The sequence below is a fragment of the Sciurus vulgaris genome (genome assembly GCF_902686455.1).
Source record: "Sciurus vulgaris genome assembly, chromosome: 2".
Classification (NCBI taxonomy): domain Eukaryota; kingdom Metazoa; phylum Chordata; class Mammalia; order Rodentia; family Sciuridae; genus Sciurus; species Sciurus vulgaris.
In genome coordinates this window covers 76,815,903-76,830,975 of record NC_136462.1, presented here as the reverse complement: position 1 = coordinate 76,830,975, position 15,073 = coordinate 76,815,903, and the positions used below count along the sequence as shown (strand labels likewise).

Below are 15,073 nucleotides of genomic sequence, written 5' to 3'. Positions count from 1 at the left end.
CAATAAAAAAAAAAAGAACACAAGCAACAATAGGTGTTGGCGAGGATGTGGGGAAAAAGGTACACTTATACATTGCTGGTGGGGTTGCAAATTAGTGCAGCCACTCTGGAAAGCAGTATGGAGATTCCTCAGAAAGCTTGGAATGGAACCACCATTTGACCCAGCTATCCCACTCCTTGGCCTATACCCAAAGGACTTAAAATCAGCATACTACAGAGATACAGCCACATCAATGTTCATTGCTGCTCAATTCACCATAGCCAGATTGTGGAACCAATCTAGATGTCCTTCAATTGATGAATGGATAAAGAAACTGTGGTATATATATATACAATGGAATATTACTCAGCCACGAAGAATGATAAAATTATGGCATTTGCAGGCAAATGGATGAAATTGGAGAATATCATGCTAAGTGAGATAAGCCAATCTCAAAAAACTAAAGGACGAATGATCTCGCTGATAAGTGGATGAGGACATATAATGGGGCGGTGGGAGGGGTTAGCGTTAGGGTTAGGGTTAGGTTTAGGGTTAGGGATAAGGAGGGTGGTAAGAATGGAGGAAGGAAGGACTGTAGAGAGGGAAAAGAGGGGTGGGAGGGGTGGGGGGGAAGGGAAAAAATAACAGAATGACTCAATATTGCCCTATGTAAATTTATGATTTTTAATTAAAATAAATAAATTTAAAAAAAAAGAAAGAAAAAGCTACACACTCTATCTGTGACATCCAAGACAAAATTTCCTAACAAAGACTCCCAGGTAACACTGGGGACATGGACATGGATGTAGCAGTAACCATGATGGCCTAAATGTTAGAGCCATTTGCCCAGGTCACAGGAGCCTCCCTGATTCATGTTGGTTCTGTATGGCAGGAGTTGCAGGAATGACAGGGATTATGTTTCTGAGCTTGTCCGACTGAACGCATGTGTCTCCTACAATGTGAATCTGTACATTGGAGTTCACATCTGCTACTTTTAAAACAAATGAAAATAAGGTTGCCCTGATTATCTTCTACCCTATCCATTGCCTTCTCTCGTAAAAAGGACTCTCTGGTGAAGTTCAGCAACTTCACATCCAGAAACTAAAAGATGAAAGTTGCTTCCAAATTTCATGCTCTTTGTCCTAGAATATCATGTGATATCATATACATATTAACTGTAACTGGAAATAAAACTAAGATATGGATTCTCAATTCTAATGGATCTCTCACATACATCTATGCCTTATAGACTGATGTGGAGGATGGGGAGGAGAATTTGGAGAGTCTCCCAAACTGTCCATTCCACTTGGATCTGTTGCTGTGTTAACTGTATATCCCCAAGTTCTGGCACTTATTAAGTGCTTAATGAATCTGATTGATGGAAAAAGCTGTGTTTCACAGTTCTTCTGCAGAGAGGAGTTCTTTCATGGAACTTAAACAACTGATGTAGTCTAGATGACCAGCAGGGAGTCTCATCCTGCAGGTCAGTAGTGATCAAGAGGGACAGGCTGAAAGAGGCTTAGGCTGATGAGTGATCAGGTGACCAGTGGGACTTGAGCACATGGGAGAACACTGAACTGAATGTGAGGGATTGCTTTAACTCTGCCCACGCGAAAGATGGACCAAGTGTTCTGGAGACAGATCCTGCCAGCCATGTCCTCCATGGGCTCTGCATGGTGCCAGCACTGGCCTGGATCTTATGACATCCCTCTCTCTACCAGGGCATGAGCTGGGCTGGCACCCCAGTGGTTAGGCCCTGATGGAAACACATAGGGATCTGGGTATTGAGGTGGAGGGATTTGAGTAGGGAAGCAGCCTCGATCATTGTGGTTTGGAGAGGCGTTGATACATTCTGGGAACTCTGAGCAGGGATGGACAAGAACAGGCAGCCATTAGTTTGGAGGTCAAGGTTGACCCTGATCTCCAAGGAGGGCAGGGAAGGATCTAATTCCAGGCGAGAATGAGGGGCTATTCAAGGACTCTACCCCTTAATGCTAAAGCTGTGGGAGAGAAATGTCCTGTTCAGGAAGGCCCTTCCCGTGCCCAACAGGGAGGTCTATGTCCCTGAGTAGTGACTTCAGCTGTGTCACCTAACACATGGAAGGAGGTAGAAATTTCACCCTGAGCCCCAGGACAAGAACCATCCACATTTTCTCCTGATGGTGCCCAGCTCCAACACTGGCAGAGGGCATGCCCTGGAGAGACTGGAGTGGGTGGGAAGGAGCTGGGTCACAGCTTTGCATGGGGTTTGGAGAGGTGGTGAGGGGAGAATGAGGAGGGGAAAGCAGAAAACAGCAGAACTGTGTCATTAGCCTGCGTGGCACATAGACCCTGTGAATGAAGGCCAATGAATAAACAAGAAACTTGTCTTCCTACATGACTAAGAGACATTTATTCAGTTTGAGGCACCTCTTCCAGGGTGATTCTAGACTCGGTTCTGTTTAGTCATAGAAGGGGCTTAGTCTGTCCCCTGCAGTTGATGACTTTTCATGGTTTCTTTTATCCACCGTAGGAAACTCGAGACTTTGGTGTAGACGCGTGGAGGTGTCCCATTGGATTTTCCATAAGAGACGATGCCTTGGACCACATTGTTACACACAAGAGGGCCTCCAGAGTCCCCCTGTGAACAGAGAATGAAAGGACTGAGCCCATGCTTCTCTTGTTTGGAGAAGCCTGCCACCTCAGGCCCCCTCTCAGACAATGGATGACCTGTAGGGTCTGCAGTCAGAGGACTAGGCAGGACCCTGGAGCCCTCAACTGCCAAGTTCTGACTGGGGACGTTGGTATTACTTCACCTCCCTCCTGGGGTCAGCCTCTGTCCTCTTCCCCAGGTCCTGGGATCCTCTCCCTGTGAAAGCGCGTGGGACCACTGTTGCCTTGTTTAAGACTGAGGAAGCTGGTGAGTGAAACAGACACCAGCATGGAGGCTGAGCCCATGGACCAGGGTGGGTGCTGGTGCTGAGGAGCCACCTAGTGAGAACTACTGCACACATAAGGGCCACAGGTCTCTAATGCCTGTGGGCTGAGGTAGCGTGCAGCATTGCAAACTCAGGTTCCCAGGCCAGCAGCATTCACCGCAGACCCTGCTCCCCTCCTCTCTGCCCAGGGAGATATCACAGCCTACTGGATGAAAGAGGTACCTGATGCCTGAGTCTCTAGGCCCCAGAACTTTTCCAAAACACCCCTCTCCACAGAGACAGAGAGACAAATGCTCGGTCTCACCTGAAAGGAAGAACATTTTTCCTTTGGATCCCCTACACACATCTCGATGGTACTGTTGTAGTACTTGCTTAAGACTTTCTCGAGCTCGCACACCCGGTCCTTCTGTACTCTCATCTTCACCTCCTGCAGTGTGTTGGAGAATCTGCCCTTGGGGGGCACCATTCTCCCCCAGCCAGCCACATGGCACACCTTCCCAGACATCACCTTGTCCTTGCTCCTGGGCAGCTTGATGGTCTGCACAGCCGGATTCAACTTGGCTTTTGTCTTTAGCTGGGGGGGAGAAGAAAAAAATGTCAGATCAGACATTGTCCTCTGGGCCTACACACCATAATGGCCAGGATGCAAGTGAGGAAAAGGTCAGGGTCATGGTGAGAGGGTAGCACATACACCAGGGAGGGCAGGAGAAGATGGGAGGGGGACCTTACCTGCAGTAACATGATGTCATTGTAAAAGTGATCAGAATTGTAGTCTGGGTGTTGGATGGCTCTTTTCACTGGGATGACCTGCTGGGTCTCCTCCTGTTCCTCAATGTTGTGTGCCCCCAGGGTGACATTTATTGAACTGCATAGAGAGAAGAGTGATCATGGGGGATGTGGAGTCATAGAGGAAACATCCAGGAGCTGTGAAGAGCGGGCTATAGCAAGGACAGGGTGGAGCTGTAACTGAGGGGAAACAGGGAGGACAGGAGGCCTTAGACTGAGTGCCAGTACCCTTTACTTCTTAGCAGTTGAGGTAGAATTCTGGAGCCATTGTCAACTGCACCAGAGGTTCTTAGTCATGCCCAGGAAAACAAATGCAAGTTCTTTAGTTTGTATTGTCATGCCAAAGCATGCTCCTAGTTCTGAATATGGCAGGCTAGAACACTCTGGTCCTTTCTACTCAGCAGTGCTTCTGGAGTCAGCCTGACTTGCTCCCCACAAAACTTGGATCAACCACTTTCTCACGTCTTCTTCACATGTTCTCCCAGAAGCCTAAGTGTCTACTAAGAAGGAGGCAGGGGTCTCTGTGTAATGTCTCCAGAAGCGTCTGGGCTGTTTCCTCCTCCTCACCTTCCCTGGCAGTGAGCAGCCGTCAGCACAAAGTCCTCTCGTATCAGGAAGCCACCACACCTCTGCTGTGAACCCTGGTCTAAGATCCGAAGATAGGCCATGTAGGGGCGGGAGTGGGGCTTGGCCTCATGTCCCCCGATGATCTCCCCTGAAGGAAAAGTCAGCCTGCTTGTGTGTATCCACTGAATCCAGCAGGTGGGCATCTGTTCAATGCCTCTAGAACTGTGGGGTATTTGGGCACCTTGGATGGCCTGGACCTGGGCAGGAACTGAGCAAAGGGGCCTCAACTTCCTCTTGTGAAAAAGGGAAGAAAAGCAGGTGTTGGTCTATGAATTCTTCTTCCTTAAATAGGTGGAGCTAAGCGTCCCTTTCTAGGGAACAATAAATCCCAGAGGAGTTTTCTGTTTCCAGAAATTTCTAAGGACCTCCTGAGTCCTGTGATGTCTAGGACAGTGACTGCTTTCTAATGGACGGGACTTCAGTTTAGCCTAGATGCTGTTATTCCCTATTTCCTAGTATCTGACATGTAGCTCATGGGCTGCACGAAGGAATGGCTCCAGTTTGTCTCTGGGTGAGGATTGGTAGGGCAGAGCTGATGGGATTCTGAGAAGCAGAGAAGTTAGTGTTTGCCACAGTGGGTCATAATAGGAAACAGGGGAGTCGCCAGAGGTCTGGGAAGAAAAACAGAGTTGATGACAGGGATGGAGTACCTTGGGACTGAACAAAGGCAGTATTCCAGGGACAGTGATTCCACCCATTCTGGGGTGAGCTGAGCTCTAGACTTCTCTGCTAAGCAGTTGGCAAGGGGTGCATCTGTCTCACTCCAGACACAGATGCCAGACCCACTCTAACCCTTTCCAGGAGAATTTAACATTTTCTCCCTTCCCACCCTTTGTGCTACACTTCTAGGGAAGTCCCACTTTCCAGATGACCAGGGTGGGGTCTGAGGAGAGGAATACATCCACTGGCTTTTCTTCAAAACAGACTTCTTCCCCCTCTGTTCCTGTTGCTAGCTTACCCAGTGTCACTCCTGGGCTTCTGCCATGGGGCTGGAACTGGGATTCAGAGTGCTCTGTGAACATGGATGGATCAGGGGTGTGCAGAAGGGACAGGAGTTCTGTGCCAGCTGTGGGTTAGGGTTGGACCTCTGAGGGAGGGGATGGTCACTCACCTGCCTTTGTCTTGGGAGGCAGAAAGAAGGCCAAGAGGAGTAGGAGCAAATGCATCTTCCTAGGAGGGCTGCCCCTGGCAGAGCTTCTGGAGCTTTGTCCTTGCTCTCTTTCAGTCCCCAGGGGAGGAAGAAGGTGGAGTGGGCGCTGTGATCTTGTGTTTCTGTCTGTTTTTATGGTGCTTCATCATAGAAGGCTTTCTATGAAAGGTCCCCACCCCCACTGCTTGGCCTGATGACGTCTTCTGAGTGGTTGTGTGAGAATCAGGCAGTGACCACATCAGTACCCGCTGCTGATGACTCAGAGTGCACCACCTGTTCCAGCTCAACAACGGGAACCCAAGAGGATAAGGTGGGGACTGTAGGATGTGGTATTGACCATTAGAGGTATTAGAGCCCCAGAATTCTGGGTTCCCAGTGATAGAACCATCAATGGCCTCCCTGCCATGCTGCTAAACTCATTAGGATAATTTCTGGAGCAAATGTGCATTTAGCAGATGTGCATCCCTCTCTTGTGCTAGTTCGGAACATGTTGGAGATGTTTCCTTCCCTTAGAGAGCTGGTCTTCTGGTAGAACAGAGAGATATACCAATTAGCAGAGCAGTTTGTGGGAGGGCCATGGTAAAGGGATGTACAGGCAATAACAGGGCATGACCACCATCCACTAATCCTACCTGGCAATCGCTCATCATCGTGGCTTCTTCCGAGGGGGATTTTAAACATCTCTTATTTAGTTACCAAAACTCAGTGTGATACAGTCCAACTCTCATTTCAATTTTTTAAGCAAAATTCTCACACTTAACATTTCTGGCCTAAATTAACAAATTGCTGAAGGCCCAGGAGTAGAACGCCCTGATTGACCTGAGCCAGGTCACTCCTACTTCTCGTGTAGGCTGGTGTAGGTCCCACCAAAGCACTTGAACTACGGATGAGAGAGGGCTGGTTTCCCAAAGGATAGTCAGGTCACTGAACTGCTATTCCACGTGACATGAGAAAGCATGCCAGGCAGCCAAAGGACAGCAATTGTCCTTTTGGTCTGCTCTATGTTTGGCCAGAGAGTCATACTTTTGACAGTAGGTTCACATTAAATGCTGCTAATGCTGATGTTTGTATTCCACCAGAAATGAAGGATTGCTTCGAGCTGAGCCCATGCTCAATTCTGTTACAAGAACAGCTAAATACGGTTGACTTTTGAAAGTATGGGTCTCACCTGGAGATGATCAGAATCATGAGGGCTTTTAAAGAGGTACAGCATGTGAGCTCGCTGCAATAGCAACAGGACATGGTTATGAAATCACTGCAGTGGTTCAGGACTACAGTTCACTTATGTAATTAAGATTTAATGCAGCCTCTTCATGATTGTTTGCATTTCTCTCCACTGTGAGTGGCATGGTGTATGATCTGTGTTTGTGTAAGTTTTGATAAATTTTAACTTTTATAATGGATTCATGCATATTTAATGGTAGCAAATGGTAAAATAGACTATTATCTACATATATTCTATGCATTTATGAAATACCCCTTTCTTTTCTTTTTTTTTTTTTTAAATTTTTGTTTTTAATGATGGAAATGACAACAAAAAAACATCTAAAACCGAAGCTTCTGGAAGAACCATTTGTTCTTGCCTGTCTTGTACCTCTCTTCAAACTTAACCTTGGCCTCCTGACGGGCCTTACATTTAAGAGCAGGGTCTCTGATGACATCCTTGTTGACAACAGTTTTGTCCAAGGGGATATCCACCGAGTACCTTGTGGGCATGAGATGATTGTAGTTATAAACTTTCACAAAAGACTTGATCTTTGACCTTTTAGCAATTTTCTTCTTGCCCATGGCAGCTGTCACTTTGTGGGGATAGCAGTCAATTCCAGCCACCAGAGCATGACTGGAGGGACGGTCTGATGTGCCATCATCAATGTTCTTCACAATGACAGCTTTGCGTCCGGAGTAGCGTCCGGCCAGGACCAACACCACCTTCCCGGGTTTCATGAACTTGCCCATTTCGACAGCAAACAGCCTAACCTACAGCAGAGAAATATCCCTTTCTTAATTTTTCTCAATATTCTAGGTTATGAGGTTCCTTTCTTGTTTTCCATATTTTCACAAATTCACCTGCTTACCAAAGTTCATGTATAAGTGGATCTATCCAGTTCAAACCAATGTTGTTCAAAGGTCAGCTATGTCTTGAAATAGTGAGATTCTGGTAATTTAAGTTTCCATCTTTGTGTTCTCTGTATTATACAATCTTTCTAGGAGGAACATTAAGTTTCAAAATGAATAATTCCAGAGGCATCCTTCTTGTCAATAGTAAACCATCTACATTTATTAAAGCTCTACTTTAAAAAAAAAAACTTAATGTGCCTGACAGTAAGCATTTTAAAGATAAATCATCTTTCTGATTGCAGTTATTATGTGTTCATGAGAAAATTTAGAAGGAGGAAAGGGAAAGTAACACATATTTTCCTGTCTTCCACAGACAGATGGTTAAATTTAAGCAGTGTATTCTAAATAATTGGGACAATACTGTACATGTAATGTAATTTCCTTTTTTCTTCAACCCTACAGCTCGAACATTATATTTATGCTTTAAAAACATCTATTAGTCCCATCTACAGAGGAGGCTGAGGCAGGAGGATTACAAATATTGAGGATAGCCTGGATAACTTAGTGAGATCCTGTCTCAAAATAAATAAACAGAGCTGGAGATGTAGCACAATGGTAGAGTCTGTGCAAATGTAGGGCCTTGAGTTCAATTCCTAGTACTTCAAAAATTTAGTTAATATTTCCATAGTATCTGTTTCATTAATGATCAATATTAACAACAATATTCATTGAATTCTTAAAGTTGTAAAATTTAAAAAATAATTTAAGCAAAAAGAATTAAAAATTACCCGATTTCTCATGACCCATTGATAACTACCTTTAATGTCTTATATGATCTAACACATTTTTTCTCATGCAATATCTGCATTTTTTAAATTAAAGAGAGATTATGCTAGGCATAGGATTATAGTCTATTTTAAAAAATTGAGGTTTGGGCCTGGAGGTGTAGCTCAGTAGTGAAGTGGTTGCCTAGCATGTGTGAAGCCATGGTTTTGATTCCCAGCACTACAGAAAAATAAATAAAAATTAAGGTGAAATTTGTTCTTTAAAGTGTACAATTTTAACCTGCAGAATACAAGCAATAATAAATGTTGGCAAGGATGTGGGGAAAGAGATACACTCCTACACTGCTTGTGGGACAGCAAATTGGTGCAACCACTATGGAAAGTGGCATGGAGATTCCTCAGAAAACTTGGAATGGGACCACCATTTGACCCAGCTGTCCCACTCCTTGGTTTATACTCAAAGGACTTAAAATCAGCATACTGCAGGGAGGCGAGCACATCAATGTTTATAGCAGCTCAACTCACAACAGCTAAACTATGAAAGGGACCTAGATGCCCTTCAACAGATGAATCAATAAAGAAAATGTGGTATGTTTACACAATGGAATATTACTTAGTCTTGAAAGAGAATGAAATGATGGTATTTGCTGGTAAATGGATGGAGCTGGAGAATATCATGTTAAGTGAAATAAGCCAGTCTCAAAAAAATAAAATCAGAATGTTTTCTTTGATATGCAGATGCTAATTCACAATTAAGGGGGGACTAGGGAAGAATAGATTTACTATTGATCAGGCAGAGTGGAGTGAAGGGAGGGAAGGGGGAGTGGGGGAAGGAAAGATAATAGAACCAGACCTTATTACCCTGTGTGCATATATGACTACAGGACTGGTGTGATTCTATATCATGTACAACCAGAAGAATGAGAAGTTATACTCAATTTATGTATGATGTGCCCAAGTGCATTCTACTGTCATATATAACTAATTAGAACAAATTAAAAAAAAAGAAAAAATGTGCACAATTTCATTGGCATTTCATGCTTTCCAAATGTGCAGCCACCACCTACCCCTCTGTAATTCCAAGGTTTTCATCACCCAGGACACTCTGTAGCCTTTCAATCACTCCACTTTCCCCTTTATTTTACCATCCCCCACACTGCCCCTGGCAACCACTATTCTTTCAGTCTTTATGTATTTGTGTATTCTGGATATTTCATAGAAATGAAATCATGTATGTACCTGTTGTATCTGACTTCTTTCACTTCGAATACTGTTGTGACATCCATCCAAGCCATGGCATGTATTAGTATTCATTCTGTTCTATGACCCTTGTATTTACACCACAATTTACTCATTCATCTGCTGATGAGCATTCCTATTGTTTCTACCTTTGGCTGTTATTGCTAATGCAGTGATAAACATTTGTTTACAAATCTCTGTGTGCCCAACATGTTTTTAGTTCTTTCTCTTGGGGTACATACCCAGGAATGGAATTTCTGGGTCATATGGTAATCCAATGTTGAACTTTTTGAGGAACAAATGCATTTTCCACAGTAGCTGGGCCATTTTGCCTTCCCACCCACAATGTATGAGGGTTTCTATTTCTCCACATGTTTACCAACATATACTTTTTTGTTATTGTTATTATACTTTTTGTAGTGGTGTGAAGTGGGGTGACGGTGTGGTTTTGATTTGTATTTCCTTAATGACTAATAATGTTGAGCATCTTTTTGAGTGCTTATTGTTCATTTGCATATCTTCTGGGAAAGATGTTAATTCAAGCTCTTTGCCCATTTAAGAAATTACGTTGTTTGCCTTTTCATTGTTGAGTTATGAGAGTTCCTCACATGTCATGGATACCAAACTCTTGTAAGATATGTGATTTTTAAACATTTTCCCCCTTTATGCTGGTTGCCTTTTTGTTTTCTCAACACTGTCATTTAATACACAAGATTTTTGTGAAGTCCAACTTATTTATTTTATCATTGGTTGTTCTTTTGGTTTCAGATCCAATAATCCATTGTCAAATCAGAAGGTCATGAAGATTTACTTTATGTTTTCTTCTAAGAGTTTTATGGTTTTAACTATTACATAGGCTGCTGATTCATTTTGAATTGATTATTGTACATGGAGCAAGGTAGAGGTCCACCACATTCTTTTGCATATGGTTGTCCAGTTGTCCCAGTTCCATTTGTTGATGGTATTATTCTTTCTTCACATAATCATTAAGATTTCCTTGACCACTTTTATAAAAAATCAATAGGCTATAAACGTTGGGTTTATTTCTGAACTCTCAAATCTGTCCTATTTGTCCATGTGTCTATCTTTATGCCATTACCACTATGTTTTGATTACTGCAATTGGTAGTAAGTTTTGAAATGGAGAAGTGGAAGTCCTTCAAATGTTTTTTCAAGGCTGTCTTTGGTTTTTGGGGATTCTTGCAATTCTATTGCATTGACTTTTCCACTTCAGAAAAAAGTAAGCTACTGGAATTTTGATAGAGAACGTACTGAATCTGGGGAGTACTGCCATTTAACAATATTGTCTCCAACTGTGAGCATGGAATGTCTTTCCATTTAATTAGGTCTTTTTTACTTTATTTCAGCAATGCTTTGTAGTTTTCAGTACACAATTTTTCACTTCCTTGGTGAAATTTAGTTCTAGGTGTTTTATTCTTTTTGATGTTCTCATAACTGGAATTGTTTTCTTAATTTCCTTTTTCTATCATACACATTGCTGGTATATAGAAACACAGCTAATCTTGCATCTTGCAAATTGCTGAATTCATTTACTAAACTGTATCTGTTTTTTGTCTGGATCTTCCATATTTTCTTTATATACAGTCTTATCTACAAATAGAAATAGTTTTACTTTTTTCTTCCTAATTGAATGCCTCTTATATCATTGTCTTGCCTACTTGCTTGTCTGAGAAATCTAGCACAATGTCGAATAACAGTGAACATCCAGTGAAAGTGGACATTGTGGACAGGGAAACTTTCAATCTTCCAACACCGATTATAATGATAGCTTTGGGTTTTTGATAAACATCCTTTATGATGGTAAGGAATTTATCTTCTCCCTAGTTTGCTGAATGTTATAAATCATGAAGGAGTTTTGAAATTTTTCAAATGTTTTTCTGCATCTATTGTGATAATCGTATGGCCTTGCTCCTCCATTCTATCAATATAGTATATCGCCTTGATTGTTTTCTTATGTTGAACCACCCTCTGCATTTCTGGAATAAATCTCACTGAGGCATGGGGGTATAATTCTTTAATTGTGCAGTCAGCTTTGATTTACTATAATTTTGTTAGAATTTTTGCATTTACATTCTTAAGGAATTTTGGTGTCTAATTTTTTTTGGACATCTTTACTTGACTTTGGTATCTGGGTATTTCTGACCTCTTTGAAGGTCGGGGAGTATTACCTCCCCTTCAATTTTTTTTTAAGAGAAGAATTTGGTGTTATTTAAATGTTTGGTAGAATTTGCCAATGAAGCTCTCTGGTTCTGAGGTTTTCTTTATTGGGAGATTTTTTTGTTTACTGACTCAAATTCTTCCCTGGTTATAGGTCTGGTCAGTTTTCTGGTTTTTCTTGAGTCAGTTGTGATAATTTCTGGATTTGTAGATTATCCAATTTTGGTGGTTACAAAATGTTCTTTTATCATCGTTTTAATTTCTCTAAGATTGGTCATAACGTCTCTACTTTCGTTTCTGCCTTTAGTAATATGAATAATTTTGTCCTGAGTTGATCTAGTTAAAAGTTTGTCAATTTTGTTTATCTTTTTTTTTTTTTTCTCCCCACCCCATGTATGATCATCCACTTATCAGGGAAAATATTTGGCCATTGGCTTTGGGGGATTGGCTTAGCATGATATTCTCCAATTCCATCTATTTATCTGCAAATGCCATAATATTATTATTCTTTATGCCTGAATAATAGTCCATTGTGTGGTATATATATATATACCACAGGTTTTTTATCCATTCATCTGTTGAAGGGCATCTAGGTTGGGTCTACAATCTAGCTATTGTGAATATAAACATTGATGTGGCTGTATCTCTGTAGTATGCTGATTTTATTTATTTATTTATTTTTTTTATTGTAAACAAATGGGATACATGTTGTTTCTCTGTTTGTACATGGTGTAAAGGCATACCATTTGTGTAATCATAAATTTACATAGAGTAATGTTGTTTGATTCATTCTGTTATTTTTTCCCTTCCCCCCACCCCTCCCACCCCTCTTTACCCTCTATACAGTCCTTCCTTCCTCCATACTTGCCCCCCTCCCTAACCCTAACTCTAACCCTAACACTAACCCTTCCCTCCCCCCCATTATGTGTCATCCTCCACTTATTAGCAATATCATTTGTCCTTTGGCTTTTTGAGGTTGGCTTATCTCACTTAGCATGATATTCTCCAATTTCATCCATTTGCCTGCAAATGCCATAATTTTATCGTTCTTTATGGCTGAGTAATAGTCCATTGTATATATATACCACAGTTTCTTTATCCACTCATCAATTGAAGGGCATCTAGGTTGGTTCCACAGTCTGGCTATTGTGAATTGAGCAGCTATGAACATTGATGTGGCTGTATCTCTGTAGTATGCTGATTTTAAGTCCTTTGGGTATAGGCCAAGGAGTGGGATAGCTGGGTCAAATGGAGGGTCCATTCCAAGTTTTCTAAGGAATCTCCACACTGCTTTCCAGAGTGGCTGCACTAATTTGCAGTCCCACCAGCAATGTATGAGTGTACCTTTCTCCCCACATCCTCGCCAACACCTGTTGTTGCTCGTATTCTTGATAATCGCCATTCTAATTGGGGTGAGATGGAATCTTAGGGTGGTTTTGATTTGCATTTCTCTTATTACTAGAGATGTTGAACATTTTTCCATATGTTTGTTGATTGCTTGTAGATCTTCTTCTGTGAAGTGTCTATTCATTTCCTTAGCCCATTTATCGACTGGATTATTTGTATTCTTGGAGTAGAGTTTTTTGAGTTCTTTATAGATTCTGGAGATGAGTGCTCTATCTGAAGTATGATTGGCAAAGATATTCTCCCACTCTGTAGGCTCTTTCTTCGCATTGCTGATAGTTTCCTTTGCTGAGAGAAAGCTTTTTAGTTTGAATCTATCCCAGTGGTTGATTCTAGCTTTTATTTCTTGTGCTATGGGAGTCCTGTTAAGGAAATCTGATCCTAGACCAACAAGGTGAAGATTTGGACCTACTTTTTCTTCTATAATCTGCAGGGTCTCTGGTCTGATTCCGAGGTCCTTAATCCATTTTGAGTTTAGTTTCGTGCAGGGTGAGAGATATGGGTTTAGTTTCATTCTGTTGCATATGGATTTCCAATTCTCCCAGCACCATTTGTTGAAGAGGCTATCTTTTCTCCATTTCATATTTTTGGTGCCTTTGTCTGGTATGAGAAAATTGTATTTATTTGGGTTTGTGTCCATGTCCTCTATTCTGTACCATTGATCTACCTTTCTATTTTGGTACCAATACCATGCCGTTTTTGTTACTATTGCTTTGTAGTAGAGTTGAAGATCTGGTATTGCAATACCCCCTGTTTCACTCTTCCTGCTGAGGATTGCTTTAGCTATTCTGGGTTTCTTATTCTTCCAGATGAATTTCATAATTGCTTGCTCTATTTCTGTAAGGTTCATCATTGGGATTTTAATTGGAATTGCATTGAATTTGTATAGCACTTTAGGTAGTATGGCCATTTTGACAATATTAATTCTTCCTATCCAAGAACATGGAAGATCTTTCCATCTTCTAAGGTGTTCTTTAATTTCTTTCTTTAGTGTTGTATAGTTCTCATTGTAGAGGTCTTTCACCTCTTTTGTGAGATTGATTCCCAAGTATTTTATTTTTTTCGAGGCTATTGTGAATGGGGTAGTTTTCCTAATTTCTCTTTCTGAAGATTCATCACTTATGTATAAAAATGCGTTGGATTTATGGGCATTGATCTTGTAACCTGCTACTTTACTGAATTCACTTATGAGTTCTAAGAGTTTTCTGGTGGAATTTCCAGGTTCCTCTAAATATATAATCATGTCATCAGCGAACAGGGATAGTTTGAGTTCTTCTTTTCCAATTCGTATCCCTTTCATTTCTTTGGTTTGTCTAATTGCTCTGGCCAGAGGCTCAAGAACGATGTTGAATAGAAGTGGTGAAAGAGGGCATCCCTGCCTTGTTCCAGTTTTTAGGGGGAATGCTTTCAGTATTTCACCATTTAGAATGATATTAGCCATGGGCTTAGCATAAATGGCCTTTACAATGTTAAGGAATGTTCCCACTATCCCTATTTTTTCTAGTGTTTTGAGCATGAAGGGGTGCTGTATTTTATCAAATGCTTTTTCTGCATCTATTGAAATAATCATGTGATTCTTGACTTTAAGTCTATTGATATGGTGAATTGCATTTATTGATTTCCTGATGTTGAACCAACCTTGCATCCCTGGGATGAAACCCACTTGATCATGGTGCACTATTTTTTTAATATGTTTTTGTATGCGATTTGCTAAAATTTTGTTGAGAATTTTTGCGTCGATGTTCATTAAGGATATTGGTCTGAAATTTTCTTTCCTTGATGAGTCTCTGTCTGGTTTAGGTATCAGTGTGATATTGGCTTCATAGAATGAGTTTGGGAGGGTTCCCTCCTCTTCTATTTTATGGAATACTTTGAGAAGTATTGGAATGAGCTCTTCTTTAAAGGTTTTGTAGAACTCGGCTGAGAACCCATCTGGTCCCGGACTTTTCT

The 15,073-nt window shown here is 41.5% G+C and overlaps 2 protein-coding genes and 1 long non-coding RNA gene across 3 annotated transcripts in view; 1 reads left to right on the top strand and 2 right to left on the bottom strand.

Moving 5' to 3' along the window:
- LOC306653644 (uncharacterized protein) overlaps positions 1-5,595 on the bottom strand; it is a 48,319-nt gene extending 42,724 nt beyond the window's left edge. The window contains exons 1-5 of the mRNA XM_079126653.1: positions 5,422-5,595; positions 4,251-4,398; positions 3,627-3,762; positions 3,202-3,471; positions 2,446-2,599 (exon numbers count right to left, since the gene is read on the bottom strand). Of these exons, the coding sequence (XP_078982779.1) occupies positions 2,446-2,599; positions 3,202-3,471; positions 3,627-3,762; positions 4,251-4,398; positions 5,422-5,476 (763 nt within the window). The 5' untranslated portion in view covers positions 5,477-5,595. The remainder of the gene's footprint in view (positions 1-2,445; positions 2,600-3,201; positions 3,472-3,626; positions 3,763-4,250; positions 4,399-5,421) is intronic.
- The window catches only part of LOC306654064, a 449,736-nt gene that overhangs the window by 130,253 nt on the left and 304,410 nt on the right, over positions 1-15,073 (top strand). The gene's annotated exons all lie outside the window — the stretch shown is intronic.
- On the bottom strand, positions 6,941-7,436 carry LOC306655569 (large ribosomal subunit protein eL27-like). The gene has a single exon (XM_079130142.1). The coding sequence runs from the start codon at positions 7,414-7,416 to the stop codon at positions 7,006-7,008; it is 411 nt and encodes a 136-aa protein (XP_078986268.1). The 5' UTR covers positions 7,417-7,436; the 3' UTR covers positions 6,941-7,005.

Bases quoted from the DNA above. Each gene is read 5' to 3' on its own strand.
- LOC306655569 (XM_079130142.1), bottom strand. From the start codon at position 7,416: ATGGGCAAGTTCATGAAACCCGGGAAGGTGGTGTTGGTCCTGGCCGGA.